At 34.0% G+C, this 23,271-nt stretch overlaps 1 protein-coding gene across 3 annotated transcripts in view; it reads right to left on the bottom strand.

Annotated features, from left to right (window-relative positions):
- Positions 1-853: 853 nt before the first annotated feature.
- Positions 854-23,271, bottom strand: part of LOC575638 (zinc finger CCCH domain-containing protein 14) — a 34,281-nt gene continuing 11,863 nt past the window's right edge. The window contains exons 12-15 of one of the 3 annotated variants that reach the window (XM_776024.5): positions 18,501-18,673; positions 16,840-16,919; positions 8,997-9,100; positions 854-2,227 (exon numbers count right to left, since the gene is read on the bottom strand). In XM_776024.5, coding sequence (XP_781117.4) covers positions 2,176-2,227; positions 8,997-9,100; positions 16,840-16,919; positions 18,501-18,673 — 409 coding nt within the window. In that variant the 3' untranslated portion in view covers positions 854-2,175. The remainder of the gene's footprint in view (positions 2,228-8,996; positions 9,101-16,839; positions 16,920-18,500; positions 18,674-23,271) is intronic. The other 2 variants (XM_030998777.1, XM_030998779.1) reach the window with 2 other exon arrangements.

The raw sequence follows: 23,271 nt of genomic DNA, 5'->3' as shown, positions 1-23,271 counted from the left end.
TAAGTTGGCAACAATGTGATGTATCTTAGTTTTTAAGTTATTGATGATAGAATAGATTTGTTTCAAACAGGGGTTGTATATAAACATTCGCAACAATCATATTTATGGCACATGTATGATTGGACAATTTCTTTAGGGCAAGAATAGAAATTTATGGTTTTTTTAAGTACAAAACAAATGGGAGGGGACCTCGCGAGAAATGTCACAGAGTTGCCAAAAAAAACCTCGAAAATGCATAACTTCCTTATTTTAATAGGATTTTTGTTCAAACTTTCATTGACCTGTTTCTCTCAATTTTGTACTTCTATTAAAACCAAGTTAATATCAGGATGGACTTCCCCTTTAGAAAAAATCAATGTGACTTGAAAATAAACAGAAAAGGAAACATCTATGGCTGTTGAAATATTTTGAAAGTAAGATGAAAAGCCTCTTTAGCATCAATATATAATTGAAGAATTGAGAGGCAATATTCTGAATTGATAATTAAATTGGGTATATTTGAGGTAAAATTACAATCTCTGAAATCTACAAGAAGCTCATAAAATGGAGAAAACATGATTGCTAGAACCTGTTCAGGCATATGACACCAGCCAGAGGCAAACACAACATCTGGTGGTATGATAACACAGAACTTTACTAGCCTTACTTGAGTAAATAATTCAGAGATTGGTAAAATCCTAATTGGTAAATATATTTATTACCATGTCTGGAATAATAAATTGATCTTTATCCTAATTGTCTCAACTTGAACACGTAGACAAACAACTTTATTTGGAGCAAGAGAACACTGGGAAAAATACTGCCAAAGGTCTACAATGAAAAATACATGTAGAATTTTCTAATCTGGGCAGTAGCTGTTATAAGCTACTAAAACTGTTGCATGTGATTGGCTGTGAGCAAATTTGTTACAGAAATGAGACACTTGTCATTGATAAATAGTTTTACAAAACATGGTCCTCAAGTCAAAACAAGATCTAAAGATTGATTTTCAGAATCGACAAGATTTCAATTGGCCAAATACTGCACACTTGATTTTGATATATTAACAACATCATTTACACATTAAAGAAAACAAATCTTACTCATCTGTTGTCTCCTTTTTTTCAGTTGATATGTCAACAAGTGAACACAGATTTTAATCAATTTAGCAAAAATGTGCATAAAGCTTACAGTTAATCTTGAGTTTTGTCCAAGGATTTCCATGTCTAAAGGAACTGGCCTAAAGGAATTACTTATCATGCAGTCAATGGGTTGTTTCGCACATGTACATGCAAGAAATCACAATCATTAAACAGTAATGTCACTCAAATTCAAACTACAAATGAGATTATGTTAGGACTACTACACGTATCTTATTCTATCATTGCTCATTCCTCAGTTATTTCAACCAAAATTATATTAAAAGAACATTATCTCTTTGAAGATTTCAACATTTAGTGTATTAACTATCATGTGACTATGTGAGAGCAGAGTTTCCAAAAAGATTATCTTTATAGCTTTAACACAATTCAGATAAAGATACATACTTTTTTTCCCATCTATGGTGAGAGGTAAGAGGGAAACAAACCTGACTTGAGCACTTAGGGTTGATCTTGTGAGTAGGGTACTTCGTTAGTTAAACTCTCTAGTCAAAGATGTTCATTTAAATTGAATTTGTTTGCATGTTTTGAATAATGTAACAATGATGCAAGGTCCCTTGATATCAGTAATTTCATTTGTGACAGAAAATAATGCAGCGTATGATAATAAGAAGATTATATCTACCGGTATGCATTTTCATGTAACATGAATGTTAATGCCCTTATACATGTATCTAGGTCATGACATGAACCTTTACTGGTTAATTTTGAAGAAATAAGCTGCTCCTGACGTCTAAGCCCCTGTCCTCAAAATCGCCTAATATGGTCAATTTGAGGATACAACAGCGTTGTAACTTTGATAGTAGGATAACTTACATGTATCCAGCTTCCAGTTTCCAGCATCTCTTAAAAAGATGAGTCTCGTTCAGAAGTGGAAATCTTTTGGATCTTTGTTAAAGGTGAGCAATTTCAAAAGTCAGTTTGCAATTATGTGCCAGGTACTGCTTTTGAGTTTTCTCTAATGTACCAATCAGCATTGAGGCAGCTAAGGATATCCTTGCCTGGCCGGGCTAATGATGATGATGACATCACTGTATTATGAAGGAACATTCGAGGAGGTTGATGACTTGCTGGCAAACTTCCTCTCACTGTTTGAGAAGAAGAAAAACATCAACAGTAAGCAATCATGAAATTAGCATTATGAAAGATGTATTATGGACCTTTATACCGGTCAACAAAAATGCCCTTATAGTGACAAATATCTTGGTGCATTCAGTTTTCCTTCTCTTGGTTGCCTTGCGAACAACAATACTTTAAACTAATGTGTCTCAATGACCAAATTCATTCAAATTTCAGTTGTACATCCCAAAAATGGGGTGATACAGAAGAGATAGTCATAGATGTAATGCTACGGTCACAAAGCTTCGTACAAACGATAATTTTGTACGAATCTCCGTTTTTCATTGTCTTCCCGAATTTCCTTGTCTGAAAATCGTTCGTACGGCGTTCGTAGCAGTTCTTAATGGCATTTGTGACCGAGGCTTTATACATGTATGAGAAAAGAGACACACTGTCATTTAATTACTGAACCAGGAAGGATTAAATTTTCAAATGAAAAAATAAAATAACAGACAAAGAATATTCAGAACAAGTCAACTATGCTACAGTAAAAATGCTACAATCTATTTAGTGAATTTTACTCATTTTAAAGTTAAAGTCCATTCAATTTTGTACTGCTCAATTACACACATACATGTAATAACTAAATTTGACATTTTAATTCACTGTGTGTAAAAGAGTGCATTAGCCAATAATGAGCCTTGCCCTCCTCAAAATCAATATCTTTTATTAGATTACTCCCTCCTACATGATTGTTTTCAATCAAATCATAAATATTCAAAGAATTCATAAGACCTAAAGCACCTACATGTAGATGTAATTGAAATACTAGCTACATGGAAATGGTCTGAATAGGCGAATTTCGTAATGTAACCAAATTTAATGCATAATTCTTTGTAAAGTGCCTCAATACAAATTATTTTATTCACCTGATAAGAATAATAGTATTTCAATAGACAGAATCCGAACGGCATACATTAGTTGTTGCCAGGTTGGACAAACATTATGGCTTGACCTACCTAGCAACACTTAATATATGCAGTTGCATTCTGACTATTGAAATACTATTATTCTTATCAGGTGAATGAAATAATTTGTATTGAGGCACTTCACAAAGACGTATGCATTAAATTTGGTTACATTACGAAACTGGCCTATTGTAATATCAACTGCATTAGATTTCTTATTACATGTATATTAATATTTCAGTCTCAAGTCGTAGTGGCCACCTCCCTATAAAGCCCACCTGTCTATTAGTGGCCATGTATTTTGTCTCCCTTGCACGAGAAATGCATGTTGTAGAACCTGTCTAGAAAGGCCATCTGTCTACACGGGCAACTTTTTCTGTTTTTATAGACACGTTTGACTGTATTTTCACATTTCTTTTGGAAAGCTCTCCAAGGGTGCGAAAATTTCTTTACAAAAAAAAATAATGGCATCAACACATGAGCTTGTACAAAACCCTAGGTGTGAAGCACATACAATACAACTGAAAGTGTAAAATTTATCGTTAAAATGCCAGAAATACCATAATTCTGATTCAACACTCAAATGGTGTATCACTGTGTTTTCATTTGCAATGTAGTAGGTCTAGATACACTTTGTAGAATAAAAATACAGAGAGAAGCTATTGATCGACCTCTATTTGCAAGGGCTAAAACGGAAGCACAAACGTAGTAAAACTGAACACACAATGAAAATGACTGTATATATGCTTTTAGCCCACCCTTAAAGCTCATGAAAACTGCACGTTGTTTTAAAAGCAGTTCTCTCACAATCTGCGGCATAATCTAAACAGCTTGATATATCCTATAAAATACATTTTAATATTCAGTGGATGTACCGTTAAATCTTCTGAGGCTGTAAAAGCAAAATGTCGGTCCTCACAAGCTACTAAGTGGGTCACATCCTAATTTCAATTTTAAAGAGGAATTCACATATAACTGAGTTTAATTTCCAAGAACAAAGTCAGCATTTTATCTCTCATGGTGAAGATATTCATACCTGGGATTTTTTTTGAAAACATGTTTTTATTAACTTTTTTAGTGAAAAATAAAAGGTGTTAAATTTTCCATGCATTGAAGACTGCTTGAGCAACCATGTTTGATAGTTTCAGTCATGATCGTTTAATGCCATAAATGGGAACTTTTCCATCTGTGTCTCTTTGTTTCTTGTGTGTCTTTTGTTAATTTAAAAAAAAAATGTCACCTATTGTTGGTTGGTGCTTGTATTTGTATTCATTAAAAAACTTTATTTACATCATAAATGAACATTTAGTTTTTACAAAACATAGGTTTGTACATTTTTTCCTATTTTGAATCAATGTAAAGACATTTTAAGTCAATTTGCTTAATATTTCTTGCTTTCTTAAGCTCATCCAAACAGTTGATAGATCCCTCCCCAAAAGACTTTAAGCTTAGACTTCATTTCAATGTTCAGATTTGCCTGATTAAGCTGCATGTATAATCAATTAAGTGGAGTATCTACAACATTACTGGTATCACCCAATGATGTGGAAATCTCCACTTTGTGAACTGTGCATCATACTTGGTAGGATAGAAACATTTTTTTTAAAATCTTTTTTTGCTTTGTTTGTTTGGGGGGAAGGTACTGAACAGGGTGAATAAGGGGAAATATTGACAAGTATTTTGATATACCATAAAAACAGACAGTCAAGTGCATGAAACCAAGGAGTTTTAAACTATCTCCTTGATGAAACTCACTGATGTCGTAAGTGATTCAGATTCATGCCAAATTTCTGTGAAGTGACATGATACAATAAAAATTGACAGAGCACTGAATTTTTGCAATGAGAATGGTTGTGGTTGAGAATTTTTAAAAGGAAATTTCATGTTGTGCAATTTTCAGATTTTACATTACTTTTCGTGATGATGATATAAGTTGTCCAATTTCGTCCGCTTAAAGTGAGACATGTGACAACAAAAGCTACTGTTAGATGTGGCACTTTGAAAAAATATATGAAAGCTGGACGACAAAAGGTTACATTTCAAAGCGGATAAGTCGCAACCATCACAATGGGTTGTAATATCCCATAGTGAAGAAAAGCAACATAAGAATTAAACCTTCCTTATCTATAGGTTCAAATTTGCAGAATAAATACACAATAATCCCATCAGAAACTTATTTGTCTGGCACATCAAGGGTTAATTTTTACGGTATGCAGGAGGGAAACTAAAGAATTTGCTATCACCTCTTTTCAGGCTTGTATAATAGATGCAACGTGTATTTTCAACATCATTTTTCCTGCCTAATTTTAAAAAGAAAGGTAATTCTGTGAATTCATGCTATGATGGATGAAGAAGAATGGTCATCCTAATCTTATTTCCTCTTCTGTATTAAATATCCTGATCAGTCAGAAGCAAGTAATTAACCATTCATATATCATCTATGATCCTATCAACATGATTACATAATAAATGACCTCTGATATTACTTTTTATACTATTAAGAATCTTGCTCTATGATTGGTCATATCACGTTTTGATGGGCGAAGAAAAGTTTGTTACACTATGTACTATCTTCAGTGAAAGTATGTTGCACTATGTACTATCTTCGGTCAAAGTACGTTGCACTATGTATTATCTTCAACGCAGCAGTCGATCACGTATACGTACGTACATAAGTACATACATGTAAGTACTGCATGCACAGTACGTACCATACACCCTTTGCTAGCTAACACTAAAAACAGTTACATGAAGATTGTCTTTCCCGTAGACCCTACCAGTGAAATGTTTCCAATTTGGAATATAAAGCAAATAATCACCTTTTGGTTTCAGGCGATGGCAAACTATCACTTCCTCGGCGATCTGAATGTATACGCTAGATCTTTCCTCAGCTCTGCTTCTGAAAGATAGCTGCTTGTACATCCAGATTGCCTCAGAAGTGATAGTTTGTTCCGTCGTCTTCATCAACAGTAATTATTTGCTTAACAATAATAATAATAATAATAGTACATTTATAAAGCGCAGAAACTATCCAATATTAGGTATATATTCTACTGCGCTACAAGAGCTCCTGATATGCTTAGATTTACGGTACAGTTAATTAAAAAGAAGTGTTTTCAGTTTTGACTTAAAGACGTTTACAGATGGTGATTTCCTGACTTCAAATGGCAAGTTATTCCAGAGTTTTGGGGCTGCACAAGCAAATGCTCGATCACCTAGCGTTATTTTTGTTTTGATAGATGGGATCTGTAGCAACAAAGTATCTCGGGAACTGCGCAAGTTGCGATTGTGTTGATTAGGTTTGAAATTCAACAGTTCTTTGATATAAGTGGGAGCTTGACCAAGAAGTGCTTTATATACAATCAGCAAGATTTTGAATGTTATTCTCTGGCGTACTGGTAACCAATGTAGATTTCTCAAAATTGGGGTGATCCGTGTGAATTTAGAACAACCACAGATCAGCCTTGCACAGGTGTTTTGAACCCGTTGCAATCTCACTATTTGACAGTCAGGGATCCCATACAGTAGACCATTACAATAGTCCAGCTTATTGGTAATACATGCATGTACAATGTCTTTCGTAATGTCCTTATCTAAATATTTACGAATACGTCTGAGATTATAGATCATGTAGTATGCTGATTTACAGACATTTGTGATGTGCTCTCTCATATTCAAATTCGAATCGAATTGTACTCCAAGATTTCTTGCACTAACAGATGGTTCTATTACAGAGTCTCCAATTGATACACTGCACTGCATAACAGCCCCTTTCTTCAAACACTTGTCGTCAGGTGAATTTTGGAAGCCCTGCAGGTTAATTTTTTTTAAACCAGGGCAATGTGAAAATTCCACTCCAACTGTCTGGCTGAGTTAAAGTACATGTACACGTGACTGATGTCTGGCTTAAAGGTACATGTGACTATCTTAAAGGGTTATTGGTACGTGCATTATAAGTATATGTACATGTGACTAGTGCATGTGTTAAAGGGTTAAAGGGTTAAAAGAAAAGATACAGTACATGTGACTAGCTTAAAGGGTTAAAGGAACATGCATTATAAGTACATGTGACTAGTGCCTGGGTTAAAGGGTTAAAGGGTTAAAAGAAAAGATACAGTACATGTGACTAGCTTAAAGGGTGAAAAGTACATGTGACTAGTGCCTGAGTTAAAGGGTTAAAGGGTTAAAGGGTTAAAGGGTTAAAAGAAAAGATACAGTACATGTGACTAGCTTAAAGGGTGAAAAGTACATGTGACTAGTGTCTGGGTCAAAGGGTTAGATGTACATGTACATGTGACACATTATATATCCATGGAAATGGACATAACATGATCTCAAGTGATTTGGGCAGCATCCAGAAGGGTTTCTAAAAGGGTACACGTATACCACATCACAGAGTCTACACCCTTCTGGCTCTCAATACACTGAGTGCAGTAATTTTTAAAATAATATGGATAGAACTTGAGGACTATTGGTCTTGCTCATCTGAACTTGTATTGAAGACACATACAATGTGAACACATTGATAGGGAAGCAAGAGGATAGCAAATATCTGCACAATATTTTTGCTGTCTCTATTCATCATTTTTTTAACTGACTTGAAAAATACAGCTCTTAGATTTTTTCTTTAAAAAACAAACAAACTTCCATATAGGGCTCTTGATGAAACATTTACACATGTATGGTATTACATTATCTCATAGCAGATATAAATAAATAAATGTTCGGAACACTGATCAAGCTTTGCTGATAACATGCAAAATAGATTAAACTACCTAAAAAGCAAATAGCAAATACTTTATTTTGTGTGTGTGTGTGTGTGTTTTTTTCTTTCTTTCACCAAGCACATACATCTGCATTCTGATTATCCATTTTGTTCAGTGACAAATCTAAAAAAAATAGCATCAAAGTTAATGCACAAATCTGTGTTACGTGCCTCAATTCAAATTATTACATTCACCTGTTACAAACAATTGTATTTAACAGGTGAATGTAATAATTTGAATTGAGGCACGTAACACAGATTTGGTGAAAGAAAGAAAAAAACACACACACACACACACACAAAATAAAGTATTTGCTATTTGCTTTTTAGGTAGTTTAATCTAAAATACACATATTGTGACTTCTTCCTGTTTAAAGGGATAGTTGAGTTCGGGTATAGAGGGCGCTACACAAAATATTTTGTTGTGAGATACCGGTAATGAAAAATTGAGTGTCAAATTTGAAAGAGCATGCAATTTAAATGACAAAATCATCTATGTTTGATCAAAATTGGTTCAGAGATGGCTCAAATATTTGATAATTTTGAAACAGCCGTTGAAAAAACGAGATAGCGCCTTATATACGTTTTACTTCTGCCAATACCAACGTTGGCTTTTTTGTGTTGTTTATAATACGCACAACCAGCCGGCCCATGTGTTGTTATTATCGTTAAATTATGAAATTAACAGTCACCTAATTTTGTTTTAAGTGGGGCTGAATTGGTATGATTGGATTTCATCTAAATTACACACATATTGGGGTCTAAACTGACCTTCATAACAATTTTAGGTCTTAAAAGAGCACTAGAAATGTCAGAAATAAGAACAAGAGCAATAACCATGCACTTTGAAGGCATTTGCAGTCTTAAACAAGAACTCAAATGTCCCTTTAAAGAGATCTGTGGATATTTGGGGGTTATTTGTTCATGTGCCATCTCTGTCTTTGAACTGGTCTATAGAGCGCATAGAGACATATTGTGATATGCGCTATATAAGTATGGTCTATTATTATTATTATTATTATAAATATGAATGTTTCTCAGGGATGGGAGGAGATTTAAACTGACCTGACATGTTGATCTTTTGTCCATTTCATAGCTGATCTAGCTGCTACTTGGGTGTGTTGAAACTTGCAGTCAGGACGAGTACAGGATATATTGTATCTACACATCTGATTCAAAGGGAAAAGAAAAAATATATACAAATATACAACTGTAGTTCACATAAATCAGAAAGAAAAGTATTAAATAAAAGTAGGTTGCAACATTCACTGTTTTCTTTTCAATCCTTCAATGTTTTTAATTTTTAATTTCATTTAAATCGTTATATAAATGGGAGTTGGTTTTTCCAGGTATTGCAAAACAGGCAAAAGGGGTCACTCCAATTAAGGATAATGCATGTGCAACGCAGGTGCAACTTCAACTGAGCAGAAGAGGAAATCTATGCAATTATATTGCACTGAATATAGTGTTTTATCAGGGACCTGATTAGCTGTAAGAAGAACAGCTGCAACATAATATAGGTTGCATACTTAAATATACATCTATATGTTCTCAACAGAGCATGTGCCTGGATTCTCTGAGGTTTAAGAGAAATGAAGTAGTCACTATATGAGATAAGACCTGCATGGTTGATTTTCAAAGTTCAATACATTTTATCAGAATTGTAGTTGACACATGAACAATTTGAACATAGCCAGCGACATTCTATAAATCATAAAATACTAGGAAGTCCTATAGATTCATGTGTATTCTGAACATAAACATTAGTGCTTGACAAATCAAATTTACTGAAAGCAGAACCCAATCTTAAAAGCACTTTACTCTATAAGAAAGCAGAAAAAACTTACAGAAGCAGATTGGTAAAATTTTAAATGAAATCAGACAAAGAATAAGAAGGTAGTTCATTTTTAAAGTTGTGATCATAACATTTCATCAGGGAATTTGTAATTTCACTGGACAACTCTTTCATTTTTTCTCAATACACAAATTACTAAAATTTGCTCAGGAGGATCTTTTCTTTTTGAAGGACCTAAAATAATATGCTTTCCATAATATATTGTGATTAGAGCCCGAAGGGAGAAGGTGCTTAGGGAAAAAACTTAATCAAGAGAAAATGTATGTGAATACCTTACAATCTCCTGACCAATTGCTAATTCCAGATTAACATAGATTTAGTGATCTCATATACTGTTTAACAAGCATTCATAACTTGTTATTTTTCCAATTGATGTAAAATGTTTGCCATACTGTTTTTCTTATATTTCTGATTTCACACAAATGATCTTCTTTCGAAGGTTGGAATTCCCTTGAACAGTCACCAACAAGTGATAAACGCCTTGCATGTACATTGTATACATATAAATAAACATGGACTTGTCTGTGGAGAACTAGAAGGTTACAGGTATTGGTGTCATATATACAGGTAGCACTTTCTCTTTTCTTTTGTCCAAAAAAGTATTCAAAAACAAATATTCAAAATATCACTTTCAGCTTTCTACCATTTCGATATTGTTGGTTTGGATCCAGAAGGGCATTAACTCATATACTGTAACACAGAATGAATTATCACCCTTCTGGCTCCTAACAGATGATTTAACAGGCGTTTTGATTCTATATATCCTCCCAATAGAAATATATACATGTATTATACAACTCAGAGAAGATTATTTGTTAATAGAAAGTACACAGCAAGACACCACACAAACATGCACTTGAATATACCGTTAAGAACCAAAAGAACGTTAACTATATTATGTCAAAGTGTATGACTGAATTTCCTTCTGACTCTCAGCAGACAATATTACCTCCTGCTTCTAATGATGATCTTCACTTCACAAAATTTTAAATACTTTCTGATTATTAATCTGATTTTGTTGTTGAAAATCTAAATGTTTCAAATGACTTGTTCTCATTTTTTGGCCACCCAAACCAACATACTATGAACCATACAATCTTCTTTAGATGTTAAGTTAATGAGTTGGTTTTGATTCATTAGAGTGCACATTTTCATATCACCAAATATCACCGTTTTCACATGACCTGTTTCATGATATCTTACACTTACTGTACAGATATACTCATTTCTCTCTCTCTCTCCCCCCCCCCCTTCTCTCTCTCTCTCTCTCTCTCTCTCTCTCTCTCTCTCTCTCCCTCCCTCCCCTTCTCTCTCTCTCTCTCTCTTTCTCTCTCCCCCCTCCCCTCTCTCTCTCTCTCTCTCTCTCTCTTTCTTTCTCTAACTTTTCCACCCAAAATTCCTCACTCTTTACATTGTTCAAAGATTTGAATCCATCTACATATGCACCTGCTTATATTACATCCTTACACCAAGTGTGCCGGGGCACGGATATGAAATATCAAGCATAGCAAGGTCTGATTAACGTGTGTCCATTTAGACTTAATTGCCTAGATGTGCTTGTCTTTTACTGGTTCCTAATATTAAGTTCATTCTCCAGAGGATAATTACTGACAAACTCTGAGAAAGTGGTCAATTACACCTCTGTATCATATCGTCTTGACTTGAATGCTATTTCTTTCACTTTGTCTCCTGGAGTGCTTCAACATCTCTCCAGGGTGTGTTCTACTGAAATGCATCACATGCATCACAGAGCAATATTTTCACCTCTAAGTCTCCTTCCTTTCCAAACTTAAGTCAAAGCATTAGCAGAAATCAAGGAGCTGTTTCAAAACAAAAGTTTGTTCAAATTGGACATCACAATATATTTCAACAAAATATGAACCGGTAATAAGAATGATGAAATATTTTACATTACGAGACAGGCCTAAAAGAAGTTTAGGTTATAAATCCATCTTTTTTGCTTTCATCAAAATTATTATTCATTAAGACAGGGCTTAATCTTCCAGGTCAGTTCTTCTAATGAGAAATACCTGGGCTTATGGCAAAATCTGTCATCAACTCGAAGCTGGGCAGTGTAATTTTTCAATTTCGCATCATGATTTATCCATTTTCAATTTGACCAGTAGATCAAGCAGGATTTTAAGCCACTTAATATGATAAGTAATTCTGTGACTGTGAGGACCATGAACTTACATAATAATAATAATAGGCAATTCTATAGCACCGTCTATCTAGAAATTCTATTCCGAGGGGCATTTATTATCACCCCGGCTTTAGCCTAGCTGCCATTACAGCGCTCTAGCATTTCAAGGAATTAATTCCTGCCAGGTACCCACTTACCTCACCTGGGTCAAGTGAGGCAAATGAAGATTAAGGCCTTGCCAAAGGACATTAAAATGCCATTAAAACAAATCAAACCGGAAAATGAATATTTTAAGAGTGATTCCATACATGTAGAATTGTGGACATATGCAGCCTTAACTTTTGTTCTCTCTTTTTTGTTGTTGCAAAAGAGTGTGGTTATTTATCACGATTCTGGACTTTTTTCTGGCCTTTAGACAGATGCATTTTTCCTAGGAGCCAGCCAACTGGTGACCTTTTAGTGGAGACTTCCAATTTCCTACCGTAGCACAGAATGCACTTAATGTTGATTCGGAATAGCAAAGGCTAATGCATGTGAATAAAATGGTAATTTCAAAGTATAATGGACCGAGTCCAAGTGGTCGCATATCGACCCTCTTCAAGCAAGTTTTATTGAGGGGGGATGGTGGGTGTTTACTTCACTTTCCTAAAAAAACCAGAGTGTTAAAGGTCTGATTGGTTGAATATTTTGCGAGAACGCCAACACATATGTGGTGTATTGCTCTATTTCTTAGATATAAAAGAATGTAATTTCATTACGATTTATGCAAACTACCTACCCACTTTTTTCATTTTAAAATGAGATCTTTGAAAGATGAATGAAATAAACCTTTTGGTAAAAGTTTCATTAGAGCTCATAGTGAGCAATCATTGTAAACAGAAGTTGAAAACTTTCAAAAAAATTATTAATTTTGTGTTTTTATATTTTATGAAGTATTCAATGTCAAATGGATACTAAATTCTGTTTCTGTGTTGTGCATATCACACCATGATATGACAAGGTACTGCACAATATTAAAAAGAGTTGAAGGGGTAAAATATAGATATTCTGCTGTTGCTTAATAACTATTATTATTGGATACCCCTGTGTGGGTAGAATAGTTTACCTAATTTTATCATCCAGAAAACTTGCATTTTCAAGAAATCGCATGAGGGGTTTAGATTTTCTTAAAGGGAAATCCAAACTTGACAGCAAACTACTCGAGAGGAAAGCAGAACAATCAGGGAGGTAGACTGGTGAAATTTTGAATGAAATCTGACAAAATAAATGAGAATGAAAATGAATTTTGAAAGCTGTAATCACTATAGATATTGGCATTTCATATTGGCTGAATCAGTAATGTCTCTGTGATGTAGTGGCGGACAACTTTCCCATTCGTTCCTACACACTAAAAAAGTGTAAAACTATAATTTTTAAAAATTGTTTGTTTCAGGAGGGTTTTTTCACATGAAAGGACCTTCTGGTATAAACAAACAATATATTTAACATCCATAACATTGACCAACAGGATGTTAAATTACAACTTCGACCTAATGATTAAAATAGATATTCATTGATTTTAAAAACTAACTTTATTCTCATTATTAAAAATTGAAACTTTGATTCGACAAGGTTATCAAAATTCAATGCTTGGAAACATTCAAAGTAATGATTATTATAAATTACAAAACGCTTGAATACAGCCCCGGCATAGCACCTGAAAAGCTCTCCAAACACTGCTGAGATGTGTGAGATCACAGTATGGACATGATTTGCACAAGCAGACGATGTCCCATGACATCTCACACATTTTCAGTGCCTGTGTTTTCATCTTCTCTTGAGTTCTCTCTCTTACTTCACTACCGTCAGGCTAAATGTATAAATCTATTGCCTCACTCTAAACCCCGCGCATGTTTTTATTTTGATGACAAATGCAGCGATACAAAAACAAAGGAATCTATTGCTTGTAAACAAAATAAGACGCCATTGTATATTCAGCTGCACACACCAGGGTATTTTCGGCGTTTCAAGAGGGAAAAAATGCCGTCCTTAATATCATTCCAGGGGTTTTTCAATTTGAAAGTCTGGTTTCTTTGATTGTTAATTAACCCCTATCCTGTGTATTTACAAGCAAAAGATTTTAGTTTTCAGAATCAGGTCATATCCCCTTTTGAATGGATTTACATGCCATTACATTTATATACACTAAACTCATTATAATTTGAGAAATAATAGCTTTGCAATTATGTTCATTCTCTATGGGATGTCGTCTGCTTGGGCAGTGTTGGTCCATATAGTGACGTCATTAAAACATTGTTATTTTTCCGGCGAATCTCTCGTATATCCCAGCTGCTATGGAGGCGGTTGTATTTGTATTTTTATAAATCACCCGATATGTAGTTGACCTATAACTTTTACGATGGCCATCTGTTAGCTTACCAGTTTCTAGTGATACATTAGTTGTCATATTTGTGATTTTCTTTGAATTTCACCTTTAACAAAGACAAGAATATAAACTGTTTTTCTATGTAAAATGTGGAATAAATAAAACTTCAAAACTTCAAACTTCAACATTGGGATTTTTTAATGCAAATATAGGAGTTTAAAATGGGGAAAACTCTGTGTCTTCAATTCAAATTGTCATTGTTCATTCATTTAATTCATGAGTCAGAGTACTACAAGATATCATATGGATTGTATGTGACTGTTTCTAGATGAGGGAATGGCTTAAAGTGTGCAGTGATGATAAGGGTTATGAAAGAGCATTATGGAAAAAAATGATCATTATGTATCCTTTGATATTAAAAGACAACTTCAAATTCAAATCCAGTCAGTGTAAAGATATTTTTTAAAGGTAAAGACCAGTATTGGCAACGCCCCAATTTCAAAAAATGAAATGGAAGCTCTCATTACCAATCATGTGAAAGAATATGTTTTGACTAATACATGATGATAAAAAATTTGCCGGGAAACCGCCTACTAATTCATATATTTGGTAAATTTATTTCTCTCATGGTCTGGTGAGAGAGATAGGGTAGTCCCATATACATCTTTCTGTGTATAGTGCTTGTAACTTTACGAAGAATGAGCCAAATTTCTTATCATTTTGATGATTCCAGAACCTTGCAGATGCTAGATACTAGATGATCGACCTTTTCTGATCGATTCCACAACGTTTCTTTCACAATGCAATCGCATGACCATTACTGGTCTTTACCTTTAAGAAGAAAGAAAAAAACAAGATTTACAGAAACCAGGGACCGTTGCATAAAACTTACAGTTTGCAATTAACAGTAACTTCCATGGAAACCTTGATTTGATGGACTGTTGAGCATTGTTACCATGATTTCTATGCAAGAGGGCCCATATACATAAATCCTTACCAAGCTAGTTGTCAACTTATTTCATAGGCTATAGCACATATTTAGATGTAGTTGACAACTAGGCTTAGTACTTACAGTTTTATGAATATGAGACCTGGGGGGTGTTTCATAAAGATTCAAAGTCGAACTTAACTCTAAGTTGGATTTAAAAATTATGGAGAGCCATTTGTAGCCTTAAAAAAAAATGTATTCAACAGCGAAACAAAATTATTTGGAGTATTTTAGACTTTTCATAAATTCCACATCAAGAACAAGCAATCTCCTTGATCATAGAAAATATGAATGATTAGAATCAACACTTTATGCATTTAAAAATAACTTTTACAAAATATTTTCATAGATGCTAACAGCTTTCCATAATTGTTAAGTCCAAGTTCAACTTAGAGATAAATTCAACTTAGGATCTTTGTGAAACACCCCCCAGGATAGCAGTCATTCCAAAGTATTCAATGAATATTAGCAAAATAAAAACATGGATTTCTTGTTTTTAAACCTTACATTGCCACAAGTTTAAGAACATTGTTCACAACTAAAATTTGCTTTTCAATCACGGCCTTTTTTCCATTTTCTGTATTAATATTTATATCACATGATAAAACATGTACAATGTTTCTAATCTCATATTTCATACGCCCATTATGAATTTCAAGAAGATGGAAAGGCTTTTCTTTGTCAAAATAAACAAGATAATAATTAGAACTCAGGTGGTTTAAACTTTAAGGCATATGGTAGGCTAATGGTTGAAAGAGAAATTTCTTGTTAATTCCCAATTGTAAACTAATTTCATTAGGGATTGCAGGTGTCCAACTTTAAGAAAAAGAAGAATTGGGTCAGAAATATAGGAATGAGTGCATTTCAAGGATAATTAAATCATAGATACTCAAATTATAAATTCTAATGAAATGACAGAATGAAAACTTGACCTTAGAGTTGTTTCTTTTTTTCTAAAGGGGGAGGCTTGTTGTGTTTAACGTTGAGGAAAACTGTATCCTTGAATTTACCATGAAATATTCTGTTAATACTTCCACTGTGTTCTAAACCAAATAAAAGACACATCATACACATGTAGCCCTTTATCAGCTGCAATTGGTCAGTTAAACTTAAAGAAAAAGCTTTGCAGTCTTTACAATTTCATTCACACATGAAGTCGACAATCATAGTTTATTGGTCATATTTTCTAGTGATATTTGTTCACATATCGTGTGCATATTACAGTGAAGTAACATTCTTACCTCAGTCGATAAATCTTCAGACAGGAAACTGAATTCCTCTAAGACAGCTAGTAAGCCTAACACAACAACACAACCGAACAGAAGGGAATTATAAACATATATACCAATACTCTATATTGATACAGATGTAACACAAATCCATCGGCCTAAATACTACAGTATTAAGTCCAGTTTGGGATTAAAAAAACAAAACAATGACCATCTTGATCTCTCATATATCGTGCATGTACTTCTCAATACCAATATCACATCATGCTCTCACACTTTCCCCAACACCCTTTCAAGTCACGGGTTTATTATATAATCATGTGCTTACCTTAGGAGCAGGGTGAATGAATGGACACTTTGTGTTACCACAATGAGGATAAAACTTGCACACCATCTTGTTTGCAGCTGCTGGAAAAATAAAGAAGAACAGCAATAAATTCATTTACATTGGCAGAAATAAATAAATAAATACAAGTTAAAGTGCAACAGCCTGGGAAGATATGGCAAGAAAAGTGTTATCCTTCACTTCTTTGGCTCTACTTTGTGGAGAAGGGGGGGGGGGTGATGGTGGCAGTGTGGATTAAGAGTGTTAAAATGTACCTCTCCCCGGCCGGCCTTATTTTTACATACGTTAATGCCTCTATTTAAGTCTGTGAACAAACATGGCTCGCTCTCATAAATCAACTATTCTTTTTTTTCACCAAAAATAAACCTATTCGGTCTCTTTTATTCCAATCCAATAAAAAGAGACAATTTTAGAAGATAAGTGATCAACAGGATTTGAGTGGGTAATCATTTATTACTTACTCAAAGCTTCTTTAAAAAAAGTGACAACCTAACCCCTTGTTTATCACTATTTACCGGTACGCAAAATGGAATTACAATCACCCAGAAGCGATTGGTTTTGTTTAAATCAACTAGAAAGGGGTAATTTTAGAAGATAAGTAATCCACAGGATTTGAGTGGGTAATCATTTATTACCTACTCAAAGCTTCTTCCCCAAAGAAGCGACAACCTAAATCACTTTTCATCAATATTAATGCAATATGGAATCACAATCACTCAGAAGAAATTAGTTATCAATATCAAAGTGCCCCCAGAAATGAAATAGAATAGATGAAAAAAGAAGAAAAGGGTCATTTATGAGAGATTCAATCATAAAATCACACATACATGTTTAGTCTGTTAGGTGACCCTGGAAATAAATTGGAATATACAGTATATATTACTAAGGTTGAGAAATTATTTAGTGCTACGGTAGTTCTAATAAAAATATCACATGAAGTAGATCAATCAAATATTCCAAGATGGAACATTGTCTATTAGAAAAAGATCATTATTTTTCATATTTGCCCCTAGAAATAAACTGGAATAGATCAAAATGGGGGAACTGGCTTAAATCTCAAATGGTTTTCATAATTGAACAGAAGGCTTTACATGTTCAAAAATCTGTTCTAACTTGTCTGAGCGCCATAAGCATCACTTACAGTAAGACAGATATGAGCAATTCATAAGAAGCAATTATTGTTATGAACTTCTTTTAAAATAAACTAATCGTTTTTTTCCATGAGACGTACATTATCTGATGGCAAATCTTTTTATCAAATCGCCTACATCAAAAAGTGAAATCAACTAATTCCTGATGGTTTATGATGAGAAGTGCATGAAGGAGGCTGTCATTAAGACCTTATAAATAAATTGGAGCATAGAGATGAAAGAGATAGAATGGCTTACATCTGTCATAACTATCATTTCTAATGACCTTTATGGCTTTATCTATCCTTTTTGATAAGAGATGTTTTCAGAAGCACTATTTAAAGTTCAACTCTCTATCAACACCATCTTCATTTGTATTTTTAAAACTTCTTCTGCATCCAATAAGTATAGTTTGTCTGTTTTTAAGGCAATATGGTATTACAATTTCTTTGTCAGCATCTCAACACCATACAGGTAAATTCAGGAAAAGTTTTACAACCATATATCACTTACTTTGTTTGAATGTAGGAAAGGCTCTTATCGGAGGTGCCTGGATGATAATAGGAGCTGGTTTAGTCCGGGTAGCATGGGTGTATGGGCAGGTAGGATTCATACAGGTCGCATCAAACTTACAATTAGGATGAATAAACAGGCACTTGTCACCAAATTTGCAGTTTGGAAATGTTCTGTGGATAAAAGGAATATAAAAAGGGTCAAAATAAACAAGAGTATATTTAGAGACAACAGAAAATCCCTAGGAGAAGGTGATTTGTAGAACAAATTCCAACTTGCATATTTCTAACTTTTACTTTAAAAGTCAATAAAGAAAAAAAAACAGATTACTTCATGACATTTTATAACAAAAACAGATAAAGATTCTTTTTTCTTCTCATTCTTTTCAAGATTAAAATAAGAGAACTTGTTTTTACAAGCCTCTGGCCATAATACAATTCAGTTGATCCATTCAATCAAAAAGAGCTTAGATGGATAGAAAAACTGGATTCATCACATGATCAAAGACAATCTGCTCCAAATATACAGCTTGGATGAAAACTTAATAACGGATAAAGAGTAAGTAGCCTGTTTTCAAAGATACCCATATCATGAATAACTAGATGGAACTTCGACTGCGCGCAGTTGAAATGATGCCTCCGTCATAGAGCAATTTTACAAACCAAAACAGAAGAAATTGTTCAAATTCAAGTTCAATTGTAATCCATTAACAGGTTCTCAGAATATCGTGATTACAAGCAATTTCTCATATACATATATGACCCTTTGATCTTTGACCACATGACCCTAACATCTACTCAGTTCATTGGCTCTGCAAGATGTCCCGAGATAAATAGTAATCCATCTGTCAGTTCTAATGAGAATGCGTTCACAAGCTATTTTTGCATACATAATGAGCCCATGACCTTTGACCTTTGACCTCATGACCCAAGAATCTACTCAGTTCATTGGCTCTGCAAGATACATACATGATCTAAGTTTGGGAGGAATCCATCAATCTGTTCTAATGATAATGCGATCACAAGCTATTTTTGCATGCATAATGAGCTGCATGACCTTTGACCTTGACCTCATGACCCCAAAATTTAATCAGTTCATCGGCTCTGCAAGTAACATACATGACCTAAGTTTGGCAGGAATCCATCAATCGGTTCTTGAGATAACGCGATCACAAGCTGTTTCAGCATACATAATGAGCCCTGTGACCTTTGACCTTTGACCTCGTGACCCCAAAATCTAATCAGTTCATCGGCTCTGCAAGATACATACATGACCAAAGTTTTGCAGGAATCCATCAATCAGTTCTTCAGATAACGCGATCACGAGAACGGGACGTACGGACGTACGGACGTACGGACGGACGGACAACCCGTAAACATAATGCCTCCGGCTACTTCGTAATGGAGGCATAAAAAGTACTGGATCTGACCACTGTCCATTTGATGTAGTAGAGGTCAATATTGAAGGTCATTGGTCATACAAAAAAAATATTGCTGATCATGTAAATATTATGATCTATAAATACATAACTCTCCATGCACTTCTCAAAGGAGATTTCTCAGCCATATTCATATGTTGGGTAGAAGAGGGTAGTCAAGAAACAAGAGACAAGTATTTAAAAACTGTACCCCATATTGCATTAAAAAACCTTCATGCTAAAAAAAATGATCCAGCTGAACATCTAAACAAAGTCACTGAAGTTATAGTTTGGTGAGAAGTGTGACTTTGATTTGAATTGATTTGATTTGATTTATTGTTTTACACCAATAACTTGTTCAGACTATAGAAAATGTACTTGCATATATATTGTTTAGGACAATGCCCAAACATGCACTTTGTAATAGGATATTCATTATATGACGTTTTTATATGATGTTCAGACTAGAAAAATTAATTACTTATCAAGTATAGCCATACAATGAAGGTTGGAAGTTTGAGACTAGCGTTTTACAGCTAAGACACAAGCGTAGGCTTGAAATCTGCCTTGAGGCTATGGCGACAAGGGAAGCATAATCTGAAACAGGAATACTCATCAGCTAGACAGGCACTGCTGGAATTTGTTTTCCAGAATATCAGGAGTTAGAGATTTCCCTGGAGTTACCGACAGTTAGATCAACCTCTTTCATCAAGATAATGCCATTTTCTTGTAAATTTCCTAAGAACGAAAATAGACCCAGTACCTTGGGACGGGACCTCACCTACATGTATTCTTTCATTCACATGTACACTATACCATAAAATTCACATTTCAACAAGGCTTTTGATCTTTTCAAACGGACTGGAAAAAAAAGATAATATTTTGTAAGTATTGAAGTGATTGTTGACAAAGCACTACGGGCATTTCTGTACTCTAAAGCAGAGACATCAAAACTATTTCCTCCCCCTCTCTTTTTCTTTTTCTTTGAAATTCTCTCTCTCTCTCTCTCTCTCTCTCTCTCTCTGATTGTTTTCGTCTTTAAATAAACATGTGCCACTCATGAAATCACTTTGCTACATTGTTTTTGCTCAAGGCAGTTTAATTAGAGTTTAGACTAGAGTATTGGAGTTTTTATTTAGAGATTTCCCGCATTAAACTTTTAACTACTGAATTCCTGAAACCCAATTTCCCATAGACTTTACGCTGGACCTACTTGGTTTCTGTAGACAAATGGTTAAACTATCTGCTTAATCAAGTGATCACATCAAGTAGTCATGTTTCTAATAAAAAAAATTGTGTTTTGCCCATTAATGCTTCTGTAATCTATTGTAGATTATTTCATTATTATTGCTTGTTTGAGCTAATAAGCTAATATGGCAAGTAAAGGTTTAATACCTTGCATACCATGTATGCAATTCTTCCACATCTAAGCGCATGAAAGTGTGCATAAAGAAAAAATAAGGATGAAAATATCCAATCGCAATTTTATATAATGGCAGGAACACATGCACCAATGGGATACATTGAAGCATACTCTTTGGTACAGGCAAGAGATTCTGAGATGCATACAGTACATGTACACCAAACATTTTTCATCATCAGGGAATAGGGGTAATAGCAATTAGCAACTACAGGTTAGGTCTGATTTCTCTAATTATGTCTTCTACCTTGAATCATAGATGCTGGAAATAGCTTCCTAATAGAAGATATATCACTCTCATATAGCATGAATGACACTACAGTGAATTAACAGTCATCCAAACTCTGTGTCATGAATTGAACTTGTAATGTTATTCTTATTTCCAAATTTTAAATTGGTTTAATATTTATTATTTTCTTGCAGTCTACATGTTGTCTGTTCAGAGCCAGAGGGTCATTAAGTAAAAAGATTTGAGTTAACATCCATCTGGCTCCAATAAGATAATATAAACTTTCAAATGTGATTGAAATAATCAAACTATAAAAAGGGTATAAATGTTTTTTCTAAGCCTGTTTTGAGCAATGTAGCAACTCTGCCTCCCACATATTTTAATTATTATATAAGGCACATATGTATCAGTGGGAAGGGAACAGGCTCCTCCTACACAGAGGATGGACATTTCTAATTGCAACTGATGCTGCAGCTACATGTACATGTCAGTATTAAAGATAAAGTTGAGTTCTGGTAATGCGATTGCATTGTGAAAGAAAAGGTGTGGAATGGATCAGAAAAGTTGATCATGTAGCATGTAAGTATTGGTGTGTACCAGTACTGCAAGGTTCTGGAGTCATCAAAATCATAATAAATTTGGCCCAGTCTTAGTAAAGTAACAAGCACTGTACACAGAAAGATGTACCGGTACATGTACATGGGACTAAACAAATGGTGTCGGGCCTACTTCCCTTGATTTCCTTATCTTTCTATGCTCATTGAAAAATAGGTATATAGGTATTGAAAAACTCGATTTATATGATTGTTACACCTTTGTGCAATATCTTAAACTTTTCCTTTGAACAAGGTATTTTCCCCGATGCTCTAAAAATTGCAAAGGTGATTCCTGTTTTTAAAAAAGGCAATAAGTCACTTTTAAATAATTATAGGCCGATATCTGTGTTATCTGTTTTTAGCAAAATATTTGAAAAGATTTTATGTGATCAATTGACTCGTTTTATTAGTAAAAATAATATTCTGTATGAAAATCAATTTGCTTTTAGAAAAGGATACAGTACTTGCCATGCTCTTCTTGATTTTATTGATAAAGTTGCAAATGCTTTTGAACTTAATTAATTTTGAATTGGTGTATTTCTAGACTTATCCAAAGCTTTTGATTGTATTGATCATAATATTTTAATAAATAAGTTATGTTTTTATGGTATAAGAGGAATTCCTCTTCTTTTAATTAAAAATTATTTATCAAACCGAAAGCAATATGTTAGCTTTGGTAATTATTACTCTGATCACAGCACTATTCTAACTGGTGTGCCGCAAGGTTCTAATCTTGGCCCGCTCCTGTTTTTACTGTATATCAATGACTTGCCATCTGTAAGCAATATTTTATCTTCTATTTTATTTGCTGATGACACCACTCTGTTTTTATCTGGTAAAGATCCCGTAGAAATAAATATTCTATTGAATTCTGAAATTGTTAAAATACACAAGTGGTTCCTTGCCAATAAATTGTTGATTAATTTTGAAAAAACAAACTATGTAATTTTTAAAACAAGAAATAAATATGTAAATGAAGCTGCTATCAAGATTTGTATAAATAGTAAAGAAATTAAGCAAGTACACCAAGTTACTTTCTTAGGCGTCATTATTGATGAAAACTTAACGTGGAAGGACCACATTTATTATATTTCTAACAAGCTGTCAAA

The sequence above is a fragment of the Strongylocentrotus purpuratus genome, unplaced genomic scaffold, assembly GCF_000002235.5.
Source record: "Strongylocentrotus purpuratus isolate Spur 01 unplaced genomic scaffold, Spur_5.0 spur5_scaffold_5, whole genome shotgun sequence".
Lineage (NCBI taxonomy): Eukaryota > Metazoa > Echinodermata > Echinoidea > Camarodonta > Strongylocentrotidae > Strongylocentrotus > Strongylocentrotus purpuratus.
Note: the sequence above shows the minus strand (reverse complement) of the source record. Positions and strands in the feature narration are given on the sequence as shown.